Source organism: Gymnoscopelus braueri, assembly GCF_963280865.1.
Source record: "Gymnoscopelus braueri genome assembly, chromosome: 6".
NCBI lineage: Eukaryota > Metazoa > Chordata > Actinopteri > Myctophiformes > Myctophidae > Gymnoscopelus > Gymnoscopelus braueri.
In genome coordinates this window covers 46,231,679-46,252,024 of record NC_137607.1, presented here as the reverse complement: position 1 = coordinate 46,252,024, position 20,346 = coordinate 46,231,679, and the positions used below count along the sequence as shown (strand labels likewise).

The 20,346-nt window shown below is 39.7% G+C and overlaps 1 protein-coding gene across 1 annotated transcript; it reads right to left on the bottom strand.

Moving 5' to 3' along the window:
- Nucleotides 1–537: 537 nt before the first annotated feature.
- Nucleotides 538–19,794, bottom strand: hykk.2 (hydroxylysine kinase, tandem duplicate 2). The gene is made up of 5 exons (XM_080431274.1): nucleotides 19,656–19,794; nucleotides 17,854–18,163; nucleotides 11,235–11,377; nucleotides 8,762–8,942; nucleotides 538–4,578 (listed from the first exon to the last, which is right to left on the bottom strand). The coding sequence occupies exons 2-5, from the start codon at nucleotides 18,155–18,157 to the stop codon at nucleotides 4,133–4,135; spliced, it is 1,074 nt and encodes a 357-aa protein (XP_080287400.1). The 5' UTR covers nucleotides 18,158–18,163; nucleotides 19,656–19,794; the 3' UTR covers nucleotides 538–4,132.
- Between the last annotated feature and the right edge of the window lie 552 nt (nucleotides 19,795–20,346).

The following is a 20,346-nucleotide window of genomic DNA, read 5'->3' as shown; positions in this document are numbered from 1 at the left end:
ATTAAATATTTACTTGGGTAAAAGTACTAAAGTAGTGGTATCAAAATGTACTTAAAGTAACAAAAGTAGAAAGCACTCATTACACAGGTCCCATTTCAACTTTCAATTTTGCTCAACAAAATCCTTCCAGATGTCTGCTTTTGAATATACTGTAACCACCACACAAAACCACAATCTGCACTGATGAAATATTGTCATGTTACTTAAGCCCACTGCAATTTAAATTAACCCATTAAGACCTGAGGCCGATTCTAAAAAATACCTTCTAAATCAGTAGTTCTCAAACATTTTCGTGCGAAGGACCCCCAAAATGATATGTATTTGGCCGCAGACCCCCATCTGACAATGTTTTGTGCCAGGGACGCCACAGAAGAGAAGATTTGCACGAAGATTTGCATGAAGTGACGCACTGTTTATTGTTTATTTATTGTTTATTACGGATCCCCAATAGTCCTCACCTCAGTGAAGACTACTCTTCCTGGGGTCCAAACATTCACACTTCACAATACAATTAAAACAATACAATGGAATAAAAAGAAGATTTTGGTCTTCACACATTCTATAAATGATTACATAGTATATCAATTTTTGGTTTACAAATCAAGAAATTACAAACAAAATGTTTTACATCCAATTACTCATAGTTCATAACTTCTTTATTAATCACGGCTTCCATCAATTTATTTTTGAAACTTGATTTATTGTCTATACTTATTATATGTGGCCCATACAGCCCATTCCAATGTGTTCCTGCTCTATACATTACCATTCTCTTAAGCGCATTCGTTTTTGGTATTAAAGAAGGAGTAAAGTGACCACCCATAGCCTGTCTGGTGGCATAGCCATGTCTAGTATTGGTGGGTTGTATCTGTAATAACAAATGTGCAGGTTTACCAGTATGACAGATGTTAAAGGGATAGTTCACCCCAAAAAATACTTATTTTCTATCAATTACACACCTCATGAAGCCTTAAATTCATGGAGATTTTTTAGTTTTTATCGCATTCCTAAGCCAATAATTTGATGACCGGTGGAAAGATGCTAATGTCTCCGGACATAACATTTTTGGCTTAGGAATGCGACAAAAACAAAACAATCTTTTTTGAAGCACTGGACCAAATTGTTGGGCAATAATAAAGACTGGACAGAACTAGTGAAGTTTAACTGTTGAGCCGGACAACAGATGTACTTCTCTTCTAATCATTGAAACGTTGCTACTAATGTTGCTACTAATGTTGATTTGCATCGACCAAGTAAGTGTTTCATCAATAATCACGGCCAACAACTTGGCCTCTTTAAACCAGTGGTGTGTTCTACCGTGGTACGCTGTATACGCCGTATGGCCTGCAGATTTTTTTCGTCGCCACCGTATACATTCAAAAACCCAGGAGTGGCTGGGCTGGGGGGCGCAGCAAAACAAACAGCAAGAATGTGGTGTGACCGTCTGACTAGTCTAACTCTGAGGTGAAGGCTTATCATGTGATTGTGCGTGGCTATTGTTCTTGGGGTGATAATTAATGGCTACTGGCAAAGGAATTCACACATTTCAACGACCTGCCATTCACTTCATTGAACGTAGGTCACTGAATTGAGTACACCATTAGTATTCAAATTGCGCGTCGTAGCACAGCAAAATCTTGAATCTTCAATACAGTTTGTGTCTTCAATGCCAAGTTAATACTATTCTGTAATAGATACAGGAAGGCTCGCTGTTAACACTGCTATTATATCTGATAAGCCTTAAACCAGCATTTATTTATAACAATCCCTGCACTTCTATGGTAATATATATATATTTTTTAAATGCATCCAAGGCTAAAAGCAGCTCCGAAGTGGTTGAGTTACAGGGTGATTAACATTATAAACAGTAGAAAATCAGTATAAAGTATATTGTAAGTGTACTCAGTGTTACTGTGAAACTGGGCCTGAGTGGGCCTGGCCGAGTTTGTGCGGGGCATAAACGCGTGCAATTTTTTTACATTAATTATTATTATACGCGTGTGCGTGCCGTGCGTGTGGGAGGAACTGGGGGGAATTGTTATAGTATACCCTCCAAATCTAGCACACCACTGCTTTAAACGGTTCAATAACCTAAAATCTAAAATTAAGTTAAGTTAAATAAAATTAATCTAAATTACACAGATGCCCTGTTTTAATGGGTTAAAACCTAAAGTAAAGTAAAACTGATCAATGAGGGGTTTAAGAAAGTTATAAAGGTTAAAGCAATACTACAAGGTTGCAAGTCGGTCACAATAGCAGCTCTTATTGACGTGAGCTTCACTGATGTCAAGTTAGGCCACATAAAAGCGTTATATTCGGCCTGTTCCGCAATTATTAATAATTTCAACCGCACCAGCTGTTCCGCAATTATGAAAAATTTCACCCGCACTGGCTCTTCCACAATTATTAATAATTTCAACCGCACCGCACCGAATGAAACGAGGTACGCATAAGAACACACACACACACACACACACACACACACACAAACACACACACAAGTAGCAATCTATTTTCCAAGGCTGCTCAGCCTCCTTGAAATGACAAAACATCTCCCCTAAGATGACATGCTTCTTTCACAACCTACGGACTAAGGACAAGGCTGGGGCTCTCTGAGGGACGCTACCAACATTAGCTGGTACGAGCCAAATATCTGGCAAAGCAAAATATATGTTTGAAAAAGGGATTGATACTCTACTAACAACTTCAGCCACACACTGTTAAGCTGCTGTTGGCAAATCCCCACCAGCATTCATGCGCAAAATTGTGCTATGTGAGCGTGTACCTGCTGGGGAGAATCAATTTCGTCCTGCAACTTTTGGAAGAAACAAATACCGTAGAAAAGGGTGAGTGTGTGACCTTTTTCTTTGTAATCATATCGATTTCTAATCAACGGAGCAACTATTGAAGATACAGTAACTACACAACTAAACCTCTACTCAAGTGCCATTGTGCTTTTACTCTTCTCTTCTTCCTCTGTCGAAGGAGCATGAGAAACCAGTATCAACTACAGTATCTGGAGAACACAGCAAGACCTTGCAGCAATACTTTACGGCTGTCATTAAACAAGAAGAATGTAGAAGTGGGGAGAGAGGGCCTTCTCAGTTGCCGCCCCCTCCCTATGGAACGCAGTCCCAGCTCACATCAAAGCTAATCCCACCCTCGCCACATTTAAAACCACACTCACTAATTAAATTGTATCTATTATTATTATTATTATTATTATTATTAGAAGCCTGCAGAGGCCCTGATACAGTACCTGATGCACTAAGATAAACCTGTATTGATCCCTGGAGGGAAATTCTGCTGTCACAAAGCTAAGGCAGGTTGTTTAGCCTGACGCCCACAATATACAGTACCATGATCTGTCGTGAATTGTTGCTTAACTAATGAACCATAAAGTGCACATACTGTAAATGAAGATACTAAGGATGTGCAAAACTAACCAAATGGCTCAACATTTACCCAAGTGAAAATTAAAAGGTTTAACCGTTTAAATGTGAAGGATGACAACTAGCTGTATTCACACCACAGCTTGTCAATTTCTGCAATTGTCATTTTTCGGGCTCCGCATCACATATTCTGGTTCAACATAAGACATATTGCTTTATGAAATCCTTGTCTTCCATGATAGAGATTGTCTGCACATCAGTGGCGGTCATTTTGAAAATCAATCTGGTCAAGCTTTCTTGCCAAGTTTTGTAGCACTTTGTTTCAAAGTGAATGCCCGCACTGATGTTTGCTGGGAAGTAGTGGGGTTTGAACTGGTATCACCGCCGCAAGAGTCACACGACGTCACTGGCTGGTGTTTGATGTTGCATTACGGGAGTAAACCAACTGACTACCTCAAAGTCATATTAGCCCACTTTATGCTTGAGTTGACTTTTCGCCTCTTAAACGGCTAGTGATTTTTCTAACCGTTAAACATTTGTGTTAACGTTTAAATGTTTAGAAGCCACACCCCGAGAAGGTAGCATGTTGAAATACAGTACCTAATACCAATTTGGACTATCTTGTGCAACATATGACCGTAGTGTACAGTAGTAGAGTGATGAAACCAAGTTATCGTATAACCGTTTACAAACTGCTAATTATGTATTCGAATCCACCTGCCCAGAGGGACACCCATGTGTTACTCCCTTTTAGTGTATTGAGCAGCGCTCTGGAACCATAGCCTCTCCACCTCTTCCTTTCCCAGCTCCCACAGCTGGCGGAGGATGCTGATGCCGGTCTTGGCCGTGGTCATCAGGTACTCCTCGTTCGATGGCTGCAGGGACACCGCATACCGCGCCATGACCAGAGACTGGACGAGCCGGGACAGCACCAGAATGTAGAGCGAGTCTTTCTCCGCCTGGTTGAGGGGAAGGACGCTCTCCCAGCCCGCGAGAACGGGTCCGCCCACCTCGACGGGTTTGGGGTTCTCGATCATCATGTACGTGACGGTGATGGCTAGCTCATAGATGAAGTAGCCACTGTTCATGTCTCCGAAGTCCAGGATGCCGGAGATCTTATAGCCATCTGTGTCGCTGCTGGGTTGCACCAGGATGTTGAGGTCGTTGAAGTCCCCGTGATTGATGCCTGGAAGTAAGAGATACTTTCATGTTTAACCCGTTTAGACCTGTTATACCTTTCAAGCTGGGAACGCCTCTGTGTCATTTTAGTAGTTACTATATATCGCTGTTGTCGAACAGAAACCTCTTATCCCCATATTCAAAATGTTAGTGTTTTTTCGTAAATTAATGCTAAGGCATCACACAAAAGCATCAAAAGTAGCAGATCTGCAAGCTCAAAACGCGACGCTTCGTGCTACGTTTTGAGCTTGTAGATCTGCTACTTTTGCTGTAGTTTTTTTATCCTGAGAAGTAACAGTTTTGCACATAATGAGGTTTCCACCCGAAAGAGACAATATATAGCAACATAATTATATTTTTTATTTTGGGACATGTTTTTATGAACAATATCAATAGCCAAAAACAATGCATATCCAAACATTTTCCAATACATTTGATTATCTTTTTCATATATCAAAATATTTCCAGGAATTTCATGACCGTGGGAACCCTAGAATTCAAAACCCACTAACATTAGAAACTCAGGAAGCTCTGCAGTTTTTAACCCTCTAGAACCTGAACTATGAAGGAAAGGTCAGAAAATTCCAAAATTTTTAAAAGGGACACTTTATTGGGTCCTAAAACATTTTTGATTTTGTTTTATTTTTTTTAACATTCCTTTGTATCATTTATTTGTTGTATCATATTTGATACAAGGGGTATTAAAAGGGGTATTTCAAGTCGGTTTTACTGCCTCCCCCTGGCCAGCCGGGGCGCCTGATGGAGGGGAAAGGAACTGGTTGGAATAACGTGTTCCTTCCACGCGCTACGTCCAACCAGGGAAACTCTCCCCTGTCAGGTGATAAGAAGGTCAGTTAGCTCTCATGCATTGAAGGAGGCATGAGCTCGGCCCTGGCCTCCCTAGGTTGGCAGAAGGAGTGTAGTGCCCAGGATTACATAGAGATTGGCACTGGGTGTAAAAAATAGGGTTACAAAATCGTGGGATAACATTAAAAAAAAATAATAATAATCAAGTCGGTTTTTAACATTACAAAAAAAATCTTTTAGACCTGTAGTATCAAATATGATACAAATCGTAAAGGACTATAGACCTGTAGTATCAAATATGATACAAACACTTTTGACATCATAAAAAACAAACTCAAATGCTACATTTTGAGAGCTCTTAAGTGCATTCAAGTTATCCAACACTTATTTCAAAATATTAGTAAAGATATACTAGGAAAACGTACCCGAACTGCTTAAAAAATAATTGTTTGTTAGTAGTGCATCAACCTCTCCTGTTTAGTTGATGGCAGCCATTTTGGGTCAGACCACCTGAGGCTCTGTAACTACCTGCAGTGCAAATGGTATGGTCCAGGGGGAAGTGGGGATGTGTCAGATATGATACAACAGGTTCTTGGTCCAAGTATTGATTACACTGATTTATTAAAAAATCAGTGTAATGTGTGTATCATATATGATACGTTTGGTGACATAACCAGTCTCAAGCTTTGGCTAAAGTCAGCACAGATGTGTCACCATCAATGAGTGTTTTAGTGTTTTTATTATATTTGTCTTATTGATTCTTCTTACCTCACACTGATGGACTGTTATGTTTGTATTATGCTGTTTCTTTGTTATGTGTTGCGCATGGATAACAGATGCAATTAAACATACATTTTCTCCATTGCCTTTGAATCTTTTCTTACATACCAACATGTATGTATTTTTATCTTCTGTCCTATTATAATCCTCCAGGGCGCCATTATGTTTTACCCAAACAAACCACGATTCTAAATTGTTCACCCCCCCGGCAATATGTCTTTTAAATGTTCCATAGGTTTTTTGTTTATTCTTTTGTATGTATTATTTACATTTTATTTGTATTACTGTTGGGAATATTTAAGATAATATTATTGCACATTTACCTCCTTGGAGTACTGTTTGTTAGTATGATGTTGAATGTTACAGTCTTTGTGGAGAAGCTACACTAAACTAATTGCCGCTATTGGGATTAATAAAGTTGGCTGAAGTTGAAGTTGACTCACATGTTGTACAGCACTTTGTTCAACTCTGTTTTACTTTATCTAAAGTACTTTATAAACATAATTGACTTGACATCGTGAAGCCTGGCAAATATTTCGAGTGCCCACATTCACTGGGTTCCCCAGGAAAGAACATTTCATCAAAGATCACAAACAAGCAAGTCGTTACTATTCAAAACCGTTCCTTTTTTTTATCATTTAAAAAATATTAAAAACAATAGTGAAAATAGGTGATCTACAATCTCGCACCGTGAGGCGTTGTGAGCTTGTAGATCTGTTATTTTCACTACTTCTGTGCGACACTCTAGTATGATGAAGTAAGGCATTAATTTACGAAAAAACATGAAAAGATTAAATATGGTTTCTGCCCGACAGCAAAAAGGTTGAGTTTGCGACGTGTCGTGAGCTTATTATAGATCTACAATTTTTGCTGAATGTTTGCCATTGTTGCAGAATGACTACCCATTATGACATGGCCAGAATAGGGATGCTAGAGTTGATTACAGTTATGATGTGATTAAAGGAATGTCGACATTTATTCTTCCACTTTTCTTCACTCAGACATTTTTTTCATTTTAAAGATATTTTTGGGGCTTTTTCTGCCTTTATTGTAAAGTATTAGTGAAGAAAGACAGGAAACGGGGAGAGAGACACAGGGAATGACACGCAGCAAAGGCCGTCGGGCTCGGGACTCGAACCCGTGACACGCTGTCAGGCTACATTGAGCATAAGATCCCGGACCGCCCACTCAAACATTTTTAACGGGCATAAATTGACATAAAAGGATAATCACAATGCAAATTGATTTATAGAGCAATGCATGCGAGTACTGGTGCGAGACTGACTGTGGCTGTCTGCTCCATTGCCAGTAAAAGCTCAGACTGAGCAGTTAGTAATCTAGTTTCCAAGCTGCTCAGCCTCCTTGAAATGACTATAAATCTCACCTAAGGTAACCTGCCTCTTTCACAACCTCCTGACTGAGGACAGGGCTGGAGCTCTCTGGGGGGAACATTAGCTGGTATGATTCTACTACTGCAGTGTCAAGGACCCCCACATTTATATTTGGCCACGGACCCCCATCTGAAAAGGTTTTGTGCCAGGGACCCCCCAGAGGAGAAGATTTGTGTAAAAAAAATCTAAATAAAAAAATCAGATATTTTTTAAATATCAGAAATACAAGCTCACAGCGCGTATAAATGGATAAAGTGGTTAAATTAATTGTGATGCCATGTTAACTACTTTTGCCCCACTCCCCGGTCCCCACTTTGAGAAGCACTGTACAACTGTATTTGGCAAAGCAAACTATGCCTAGATAGTGAAACAAATCTTTGAATAATATATTTTTTAAAGAGATTTTTTTTTAACTCAAATCTTTGCTTCTGGGGGGGTCCCTGGAACTAAATATTTTGAGATGGGGGGTCAGCGGCCAAATACATACCAAATACATACATAATTTTGGGGGTCTTTGGACATTTTCTTTTGCTCAAGTTTGAGCACCACTGATATAGCAACATACATTTTTCAGAAAACTGTTAGGATTAAGAAGACACTTGTAGAATTGGGTCCTCAGGTCTTAATGGGTTAAGCTGCTGTAGCCAAATCTCCACCAGCATTCATGCGCAAAATTGTGCTATGTGAGCGTGTACCTGCTGTGGAGAATCAATTTCATCCAGTAACTTTCATCCAGAAACAATACCATAGGAAAGGGTGTGTGTGTTTGACCTTTTGAGACTAGATGAGGTAGTTTGATTTTCTTTCTCAAAAAAAGAAGCAGCAAACCTTGGCCAATCGAATCCGGATGCTACATTTGTTGACAATACGTAAAATTATCATACAAACACATTACATAAAAACAAATCTAAACATAACGACTATTACAGATAAAAAGTGTCAATGAGGCGCGTCTAGATAGGCCACTTGTTCACATCGAAGGTCTGATAATTTGAAGTGTCTAAGCATCTCTATTTTACCAAAACACACACGGCGCCCGAACACTGTTTGGAAACCTTGGAATTTTTTTTTTTAACCTAAAACTTATTTTCTGGGGGTCCCTGGCACAAAGAATTTCCAGATGGGGGTCCGCAGGCCAAATACATATCAATTTGGGGGCCTTTCGCACGAAAAAGTTTGAGAACCACTGCTGTTACAGTACATTATACTCACACTGGCGAAAAGAGGAGCGTTTAGGGAGCACACAGGCGTTGTACTGCTCCATGACAGCCTTCACCACCGCTTGGATAGGCTCTGTGTCCATGTGACAGAGGTAGGGCTCCAGGAGAGGAATGCTGGACAGACTCCAGATGAACTTGTCTCTGTGCAGCACGCCGAGATGGGGGTGCTCCATCTGGTTGATTGATTTGATTGAATTGATTGAATACTTTATTAACAGTTTGCAAAGACAAGCACGGGGAAGTACAGTTCAATACAAGGTCTGGGAACGGGAACCCCTATTTGTAACTATACCTTTCAGGTCGGGAACCCCTTCGGGGGTTCCTGTTGCTATGTACAGTACTAGAAGTTGTACAGTACTAGAAGTTCTGCCCGCTACGCGGGACCCCCTAGTCCGCGGACCCCCTAGTCCGCGGACCCCCTGGGAGTCTGGGACCCCCGCGAGACATCGCGGACCCCCGTGAAAGATCGCGGACCCCCGTGAAACATCGCGACCCCCGTGAAACATCGCGGACCCCATCGGCTGTTTTTTTTTTGCAATACAAAGCCTTGACTACAGCACAACAGATCTGTGTGTGTGTGTGTGTGTAGGCTCTGTCATGATTAATTAACCACACATATGAAGTGAAACAACTGAATTATATCCAAACCATATGTTATAAGTGAATTCCTTGCCTCAAAGAAGAAGTTTGAGAGCGTTTAATAAGCGAAAATAAGAAGTGCAGTAGTGCACCCTGACTCGCACAACCAACAATGGATGCCGTTCGTATTTTTTCAGGCTGCGAACTCGCCACCTGATTGGCCAACATTTGCTGTCAATCACAGAACGATGAGCGACGTTGCCATGTCCAGGAGTTGTAAGCGTGAAGTGGGTGTAAATTGGTTAGAGAAAGTGCGTTTAATAATATATAACATGTATAAAGAATATATTGAATATATGGAAAGGTCCATAGGCATAGGTATGTTAGTATATATTATATAGATCCAGCGTGTCTGTCCCCATCTGTGGTGTTTTTGGCATCAACCTGGTGGCTTGTTGCTGGCCTTTTGTCTTCCGGAGGAAAAATCACGGAGCGGATTGCGTATTACTGTCGCGCAACCTAGCAACGTCTTTGAGGCTCCTAAAAGGTCTCACCTTCCGGTGTGTCGGTAATGTGTGGGGAATTTTGTGTTGGACGGACTGAATTATGGTGTGAGGGGGCAAATGTGTGTTGAGCAATGAAAAGTGGACGAATAACTGCGTGAATGAATTGCGCACGTTGTGACTGGTGTTGTAGTGACATGTGAGATGTTATTGTGGTTATTTCGCCGAAACAAATGATTAAAAATGAAGTGCCTTCAGTCGCACCACAGGAAGGGCCGACTTTCCTTAAATGTATATAGGATATAGCGACATACTTTTTTTGTAATTTTTTAATAAATATTTGAAGTTCTTCAGAAAACTTAGGTCAGGATTTAGAAGGCGTTTTTAGAATCGGCCTCAGGTCTAAATGGAGAGGATTTTAAACTCAAAAATGCACTATTTATGATTTATGACAATAAACTCTGGTGATTATGAAGGGTTTTGATTGATTGATTGAATACTTTATTAGTCAGAAATGTAAACAGCACGAGGTACAGTCAGACATTAATGCTAAAAGGATAACAAAAAAAGTCCTGGGGACTTCCATTGTGGTCCTACAGTATGTATTCAATTCATGAAAATTAGCAGAGAAATATAACAATAAATAATATGACATCAACAAATATAAAACACTATATGTACAAAGGATACAAAGGAAAACATCGGCAAAGGGTGTGAATACAAAGAAGTGAATGACACCTCCTTTGTATGGGAAAGAATGTTTCATACAATGCAAGAGTCGCAGCACAAAAACTAAAAGACAATATTGTACAATAAAAAAGGAGTCTTCAATGTTTTTCAGGCCAAGGACCCTTTAGGTGAGATAGATGAAGCAGGGACCCCCCCACTACATATTGTATAAAATTGTGTTGCATATGAAACTTTTTCATAGATTTCATAGATTGCTTCAGAGACTTGTTTGACAGCACCATCATCAGTGTTGTGTAAATTCATGTTTTTTTTGTTTGTTTATACGTTGTCTTTTCTATTCATATTTTGGATTGATGTTAATGTGTATTTTCAGACATTTAACCAATTAAAACCTCAATACTTAGTAAACCTCACCTTTGGCTCTGTACTTGGTCTGCTCATTTTTCCCTCTACACCAAACCTCTACCAAAAATAGCAGATCTACAAGCTCTTGTAGATCTGCCATTTTCGGCGAATGATCCCCCAGAATAGGGATGCTAGGGATCTAGTGGTTTATAAAAATAAAGTTCCTATCACACAAAGAGTTTGTGGCCCACCTGTAGTACCTCTGCTGAAGACCCATGCTGTAAAACATTGAAATGCCTAGAAATAACTGAAAATGTCCAAAAGCCTTCAGCAGAGCCATTACGTTACCTCTTGTAGGATTTTGTCCATCCTGGCGGCCACCTTGCCAACGTCATAAAGTAACTGTGGCGAGACAGGAACCTTGGCAATGGTGCTGCCGGGCAAATAAGTCAGCAGCCGCACAAGATACTTCTGAGGGCCGAACCCACAATCTGTCAGGAGAGAGGACAAAAGAACTCATGAAGTGAAAATTACTTTTTAGACTGAGAGGAGTGGTTCTCAAACCACTCCTCAAACTAACCCTTGTGTCAGGGACCCCAAAATGTATATTTATTTGGCCGTGGACCCCCATCTGAAAATGTTTTGTGCCAGGGACCACCAGAAGAGAAGATTTATGTAAATAAATCCAAATTATTCAAAATTTGATATAAACAATAAATAAATAAAAGAGCAGATGTAAAAGCTTGCAGCGCGGCATGAAGTGAGCTTGTAGATCTGCTATTTTTGAATAGCCAATGTATAAATGGTTAAAATGACGATTATGATGCTATATTAAAGAGTAGTTCACCCCAAAAATTACTTATTTTCTATTAATTGCACACCCCATGAAGCCTTGAATTCATGGATTTTTGTTTTTGTTTTAAGCCAATAATTTGATAACCGGGTGTATTTTCAGTAGGAGACACAAAGAGTCAACTTTGTGTCTGTTTTATGGGAATTTAATGGAAAATAAAGTTTTCTTATCCGCTATTTTGTCAATTGAAAATGTGGATGCCAGGTTTAAAGTGATTAAAGAATATAGCAAAAACTAGATCCATTGAGTGTGTGGTGTCTTCCTATATTACCAGCGCTTTACATTGCATTAATATTCATGAACAATTAACTAAAATACCAGTCTACTCAATTCACACAACTCTCCTCTTATTAAGCTTTCTTTTATTAAAGGCAATATGGAGCTCATGAGGTCTAAGATAAAGGTGGTAAGACATGTCATTCCACGAGGAATTACAATAAAAGCACACGAGGGAAAAAGAGAGTTCAATTGCTCATTAATTAAGATAATGCACAATGAGCAACTAATTATCTGCTCATTTGGGGTACATTTATGTAGATTTGACACATTTGACTCGTATTTGGAAAATAAGCTTCAAAACTTGAAATAGAGCTCTGTTGTCCTCCAAGGAAGATGTGTTGTCTTATCATCTTTACTTCTACACAGTAATTTTCAGTAAAACCCTTCATTAACCCCTTAAGACCCGAGGCCAATTCTAAAAATATCTTCTAAATCCTAACAGTTTTCTGAAGAGAGGTGCTCAAACTTTTTCATGTCAAGGACCCCCAAAATTATATGTATTTGGCTGCCGACTTAACCGCTTGTTGTGTGCTATAGGTGCGATAGGACACAATAATGGACACATTATGTCCATTGTGGTAACTTATTAGGGCCTGCTTCATACTGCATCCATGCATGTTGATGTTTGATAGGAACATTTCTGTGTCAGTCCTTTATTGTGCACAAGCTTAGATTTTGATATTAAGAAAATAAGTAGATATTTCAGTATGTTCTGTGCACAGGTCCCTGGCATGGAAACATCTTTGTAAAAAGAGTATTGGGGACCAGGTGAAGTGTTTACATGTTCGTATGAATGAAAGGATATTTCATTTTGTTTGTTTTGAGTACCCGGGTGATAAGAGCACAAGGTCTGATGTATTTGAAGTGGAGGAACTCAGAAATAGTTACAGATGGATGGTTTGTGATGGATGCACTGCACTCAAAAACCCCTGTTGTGGTTTGTAGTGAATAATCATAATAATTGCCTTGAAAGCTTTTGCCTTACTTGAAAGCTACATTATTCTGAAAGTAGTTAGAAGCATGGACGTAGACAACATTTCCGGCTGTTTTGTTTCTTTTGTACCATGAAAAGGTCTTTATACTTTTTAAAATATTTCTGGGGCTTTTTCTGCCTTTATTTAAGAGGACAGTAGGCTGACAGGAAATAGGGAGAGAGATGGGGGGGTGACACACAGCAAATGCCGTCGGGATCAGGAGTCAAACCCGCAACACACTGTAAGACTGGATTTATTACCAGCCTTTGTGGTATGTGCCTGGACCGGTAGGCCAGCAGGCACCCAAATACTTTTACTTTTGCCAGATGCTTAAATACATATGAAGTGAGCTACTTTAATAATTTGACCCAAGGGATTTTCTTATGGGTGACTTACATTTACCTGCATTTGGGTTCCTGTAGCAGTGTCTTGACTGCAAATGCAGTACTGTTAATTTGGGACCCTGAGTGTCCCAAATCACTAATATTCCTCCATTCTAAATAGTAGCCTACATTTACTTCTTATCTGTTAATGGTTGATTAACCATTAACAAGCTTCAGTAAACGGTTAAGAAAAACATTCAAAATGGTCATCCTGTACAACCAACCATACAATAAATATTTACATTTAATTTAACATTGGAACATGTAAAAAGAACATGTTCCAGGGGCCACAAGAAAGCTCCGCTGGGGCCGGATTTGGCCCGCGGTCCGCCAGTTGAATATCACTGACATACATGTTGTTTACTTGATTCATACATAATTCGCTTTATTCTCTTATACAGTATGAGGATTATATGAAAGGGCCACTTTCAAGAGTTCAAGAGTTTTTTTTCCATATGGGTTGCTTCATTGCTTAACCCTTCAAAATTGGAACTAGAGCTCTGTTGTCCTCCAAGGAAGATGTGTTGTCTTATCATCTACAACCGTAATTTTCAGTAAAACCCTTTAACCCCTTAAGACCTGAGGCCAATTCTACAAATATCTTCGGGAACAGGATTCAAACCCGCGATGTACTGTCAGGCTACACTATAGCCAGGTGTCCGGACCGCAAGGCCAGCGGTCCTGGCCATATCTGCTATTTTTGAATAGCCAAAGTATAAACTTATGCTTTTTTAGCTCATATCTAAAATGACACAGATGCTTTCCCAGTTTTAATGGTGTGATGCAAAGCATGGATATCAGGAACCCCCTTGCAGAAAATAAGTCTGTGAAAGAGTCAAGTTTACCCAGAAGAAAGGCAAGGAAATCATTTATAATCTAGAATTCGATTTTTAACCCATTCTACAAATGTCTTCTACAGTTTTCAGAAAAACTTATGTTGCTATAATATCAGTGGTGCTCAAACCTTTTCATGTTAAGGACCCCCACAATTATATGTATTTGGCCGTGGACCCCCATCTCAAAATATTGTGTTCCAAGGACCTCCAGAAGATTAGAGATACAAATATTCACTTTAAAAATATAGTATATTCAAAGATTTGCAGCTTTATATATATATATATATATATATATATATATATATATATATATATATACACCCCGCCCCCCCCAATGCCAAATCTCAAACTCACAACACGTCACTACGCCAGGCGTTGCGACTTGGGAGTTTGTAGATCTGCTATTTTCGCTGAATGTTCAGGTATTTTTGACATGGCCAGAATACAGACATTAGGGTTCATGTGGTTAAAATGGTCCTTTTGAAATGTTTTATTACCAAAGCCTTATTTTAAATGTCATACCAAATTATATAATGGTATGACCAAAACAAAACTACTACTATTAATCTCACATCGCCCACCCATATCCCAACCCAATCAGTGAGAGAGATCCCAAACTGGACAGTTCCAGTTTGGGAGTAAAGGACACTGGACAATGGCACACTGGACTACTAATAATACTTGTAAACAACTAGTGTCTGATTGTGGGTCTTAAACGGTTTATAAGGCTCAAGGTCCAAACTGTTTATTGTCACTTACACAAACAATACAGCTGTAGCAACATTGTAGCTAGTGATATTCTGGTACTTCATGCGTCCTCAATAGTGTGGGTAATATAAGAAAACCAAATAGAATAAAGGCAAAACAAAAATAGTAAAGCAAAGTAGTACGCACGCACGCACGCACGCACGCGCACTGTTCTGTTTGTGTGTGTTTAAAACACTGTGATTCCAGAATGTGTAACGGCACTTGTTATTCAAATCAATCTGCATGATGGCAACAACTAGGTAAATAAAGCCCAACTTGAAAACAAACAAAAATCTGGATGTATATCCTTCAATGTCAGGTCGGTGTGAAGGTGCTACAATAAGTCACAGTAAGCTCAGGCATACAATACAATAAAATACAGTATAGCATCAAAGTACTGTAGCACTGTATGCATGGATGTTACCGATGTATGCATGGATTCTATTCTATTAAAGCAAAAATAAAATCTCACTTTTTTTGTCAGGCCAAGTCCCAGTCTCTGATTTGTGAAACGGCATGGAAGGACTTTATTCCAAGTGTATGATAGAAAAGCACTCAGGTGTGTGAAGGTAAATCCTGGTACTTTTATCACTGCTGCTGGAAATAACAGGGACACTTTGATGGCATTTTGCTGTGCCTTGGGCACAGAGAAAGTTTGAAAACCACATGGATAATCATGCAGCTCAACTGCTAATCCCGTAGAGCTGTATCATAAACACTGCTTGGTATTGTGGATTAGGTTTGTTTAACAATGTATCCCTCAGGACAAATATTGAAGCCTCTTGTGGTTTGGATAACCGCAGTAGCAGCCAAAACGTACAGTTTGACAAATACTGCACACAATGAGCACACACACAATTACTTCCTCCTCAAACAGTAGTAAAAGGACAACTGACTGAGTAGTGCTGCCGACGTGTATCTTCCAACGAATCTCCTACAAGTGTTTGACCTAGAAACTTGAAATACTGGATTGTTTTTTTAAACATTAACTTCAAAACGTGTTTATAATTACACACACTAACCGTAATCTCCAGTGTCTGTATGTTTGGCTGTAACAACAATAACGTGGGACAGGTTTAAGCAGATTTAGATTAAACTTGACAGAGTTAGGATTAAGATCAGAATCCTAACAAACTATTGATTTATTTTTGTTTTAAATCAGTCAAGTAAAAGTGCCAACACGTTCCCTGATAGATTAATAGGATTGTCCAGGCAGGCAGACAGTCTCATTATTCTTTGACATGACATCCTACCATGGTTTCATGGTTTTATTTGTCTTATGCTTAAAGGAGTAGTTCACCAAAAAAAGTACTTGTTTTTTTGTTTTTATCGCATTCCTAAGCCTATAATTTGATTACTGGTGGAAAGATGCTAATGTATCCGGTATGAGACTCAAAGTAGTCTCTTTGTGTCTCCTACCGGAAATACACCCGGTCATCAAATTATTGGCTCGGGAATGCGTCAAAAACAAAAACATATCCAGGAATTCAAGACTTCATGGGGGTGTGTAATTGATAGAAAATAAGTAATTTTTTGGGTGAACTATTCCTTTATCTGATCTGAATTGATTAGATTTTGGTAAAAGAAATGCACCACAAACACAATATAACTTCAACCCAGGATGTGCACATAAATGTATAAGATTAATGAAACACTCGTTTCCAATGTGTTCCAGAAAAATAAATAAAATAAATAGTCCAATAAATTACATAACATAGCAGTCATTGTGGGCAGTGAAATGCTTGTAGCCTACTTGTACTTTCAGTAAAGTCAATTAAAAGTATAATAGCGCATAGCCCTTGACTGGCTGTGATATTAAATACATTTCATGTATTCCATACAGACAGCCATTGATCACCCCCATGCTCTCCCGGGTAGCTGACTCATTGCGACAGCATTAAAAGTTGTGGCACTGATTGTGTACTATTCAGTCAATAATTAATTGCTGTGACATGGGGTCAGCTCATTTCATTTAGTTTCATATCCACTTGAAAGTTCTGGCCTGCTTTTCATATCGTTGCTGTCAGGCAGAAACCTCTTATCTCCATATTCTAACTTTTTCTGTTTCTTCGTAAAACAAATTCCCTACTTGAAACTACGTGATCATACTGTACTACAGCATCACACAAAAGCTTCACAAGTAGCAGATCCGAAAGCTCGAAGCGTGGCGTGAAGCGACACGTTTTTGAGCCTGTGGATCTGCTACCTTTGCTATTTTTTCATTTGAATCCTGAAAAGTAACAGTTTTGGACATGTGAGGTTTCTATACCCGACAGAGACGATATGTTCAGTTCAGCAGTCATTTCAGGCGAGAATGTTGTCCGTGTGCAGCTCGTGGAAAAGTGGAGATATATTTGACTAAACACGTTTTCAGCCAGAACTTTTAAATGGTTATGAAACTAGAGGGCAAAGCTGACCCCAAGTCGCAGCGATTAATTATTGGGTGAGTCACACACACACACACACACACACACACACACACACACACACACACACACACACACACACACACACACACACACACACACACACACACACACACACACACACACACACACACACACACACACACACACACACACACACACACACACACACACACACACAGGAGGGCATGGAGGTGATCTATATATATGTATATGGAATACATGAAATGTATGTAATATCATTTCATGTATTCCATTATACACATGTATGTAACATCAGCGCTCGGGTGGCTCAGTGCTAAAGTGCCTGCTCACCACCACGAAGGTTGTGGGTTTATAGAATCCACCGTGGTGCATCCGGCTTTGCCGGGCGTCTACAGTATACGAATACAATTGGCCTGTGCCATTAGAGCTAATGAGTAATGAGGTCTTCAGTAGTTAAAAGATAAAAACAGTAAAGTCCTCCTACCTATGTCCTCCAGACTCATCAGCTGTCCCGTGGTTGTGGGCAGTGCCGTCTGTGCAGGGAGCCCCCTCTGGTGGAGGAAAGACATGGCGTGGGTCTGCACGTCCAGCAGAGTGGGGTTCTTGCTGTCCTCCGAGTTCATGACCTTCAGGACGTACTCCCCGCCCTCGGCGGGCACCACGTAGAAGTTCTGGTCATCGTAGCTGGGCAGCGGGTGGACCTGAGACAGGGTCAGCCCAAAGAGTCTCTTCACCACCTCCGATACCTGGGCGTGGCTGAGGTTGGGTTTGGGCTGCTTCACAGACATTTGGACCTGATGGGGGAAAAATAATAATAATATACATATATATATATATATATATTCGCTGTAGAAACCGCCCATCTCCATATTCTAACCTTTTGTGTTCTTTCGTATACTTGATCATACAGCATCACACAAAAGCATCAAAAGTAGCAGATCCACAAGCTCGAAACACGTCGCGAGCTTGTAGATCTGCTACTTTTACAGTTTTGGACATATGAGGTTTCCACCCAACAGAGACGATATTTATTGTCACTGTCAGGTGGAAACTGGAAACCTAGTTTCTCCATATTTTGTTCCGTAGATTAATACCCTACTTCGTCATACTACAGTGTCACACAAAGGTAGCAGATCAACACATTTCCCTCTCGCTGTAGTTTGGTGTTTTCACTGTTTGTTTTGGTAGACAGGGACGTTTTTGGGGCAACCAAAACAAACAGTGAAAACAACCAAGTACAGCAGCCTTGTAAAAACCACCACACCACTCCAGTGGCTGATATATAGGGAAATGATGGGTAATTTTTCATTAAGTTATTTATGTTATGTAAACACAGGGCATTTACATAGGCTACTACCTTTAAAGTTTACTAGAAGCAGCAGCAGCTGTCTGTGCAGACTTCTTTTATTTGTGTTATCTTTTTGTTTTGAAAGCGTGCATAACAATTCCTGTTAATTAAATAATAACTACACTAATGCATTCGAACACAGGTTATTTCTTCTTTTTTTCCCCCTGAAAAGTACAACAGTTTATACAAAGGTTTCCACCCGACTGTCTGCACAGGATAGCCTTGGATCAAGACTATCATAGTCGTCCTGCACTCACTTTCACCAGTAAAGCCCATAGTTCTCCAAACAATACAAAATATAAGGTGCTTACCCGGTTGCCTCAAATGTTAACTCACCCTTCGGAATCTTTGTGCAATGTATTAGTCCATATTTTTCAATAGATATGTGTTTTAACCCCGTCTGTGGCCGAACGTCTTTTTACATCCTGTTTACATTGAGTGTAATACCGGCTTTCACCGGATGCGCACCGTCACTACCGCCCACTGAGGAATACGGCGAACTTCCGACAGAATCCGACATAGATGGGATTAAAACACTTATTTATTGAAAGAATATAGACTAATACATTGCACAAAGACTCCACAGCGCTAGATAACATTTAGGGCAACCGGGTAAGCACCTTATACATTTTTTTGTACATGTACGGAGAATTGCGGGCTTTCCTGGTGAAAGTGCAGGACGCACTGGGGTGTGCAGGCCAAGACTATCGTAGATACGAAAGTGAAAGTCAGACTCGGTAAAATACATCTACGATACTCTTGATCCAAGGCTAACACTATAACAATAGAAGCCCAATATACTACACTTGGACAGCACGATACGGAACTTGCTTTAGCCAGTATTTATGTCCACGATCCAGACAGACAGTCACTACAACAACACGTGCAACTCTTACAAATAGTAAATAACAAAACGCATGCCCCGCAGCCCTACTTACATCTGCAACGTGGCTTCACTGCACTGCAATGACAATAAATACAAGACTCTTTGTTCGATCACAGTCTGTTACTTCAACCTAACGCTCAGTGGTCGGAAATCCGTGCTATTTCGTGGTGCAATAAGGTAGTATGATAACGGTACTGGGAGGATATAATGTCATTTTATGACAGGACTTCCGTTTGGAAAAGTTCCACATTTTCCAGAGTAAAAGTCTCGCACACATAGGCTACTATACAAAAGTATACATCAGTAGTTGGGGGGGGGGGGTATGTCTCATCATGTACTACATGATGAGACATACTCAGTATGTTTGCATCAATTCAAAACTCTACATTGTTCAGGAATCATTCCAGTGTTATCAATACAGCCTCTCTGCACCATTGATCACTCATTGTTCCAAGCTCCAGCTCCATATGTCCTTTATAAATCCAATTAAGCCCAATTAAATCAAATGAGGTTATATAGGCCTATATAACCTATCAAGGCCTATCATTGTTGACTGTTCTGCAGTGGATTAAGATTAATATCCAATACATTAATGTATAAGTAATGAAAAACATTGATTGCAATGGCGAAAGTCAATGGCGAAAATGTCATGCTAAAATCTATATAATCTATCATTTTGGAGCTTGATGACCATCTTCACATAATTATATAATAATTAATTATATATATATATATATATATAT

Coding starts and splice junctions, on each gene's coding strand:
- hykk.2 (XM_080431274.1), bottom strand. CDS start 18,157: ATGTCTGTGAAGCAGCCCAAACCCAACCTCAGCCACGCCCAGGTATCG. Junction 8,943..11,234: donor TGGACAAAATCCTACAAGAG/GTAACGTAATGG, acceptor TCAATCAACCAG/ATGGAGCACCCCCATCTCGG. Junction 4,579..8,761: donor ACGCTCCTCTTTTCGCCAGT/GTGAGTATAATG, acceptor TCTTACTTCCAG/GCATCAATCACGGGGACTTC.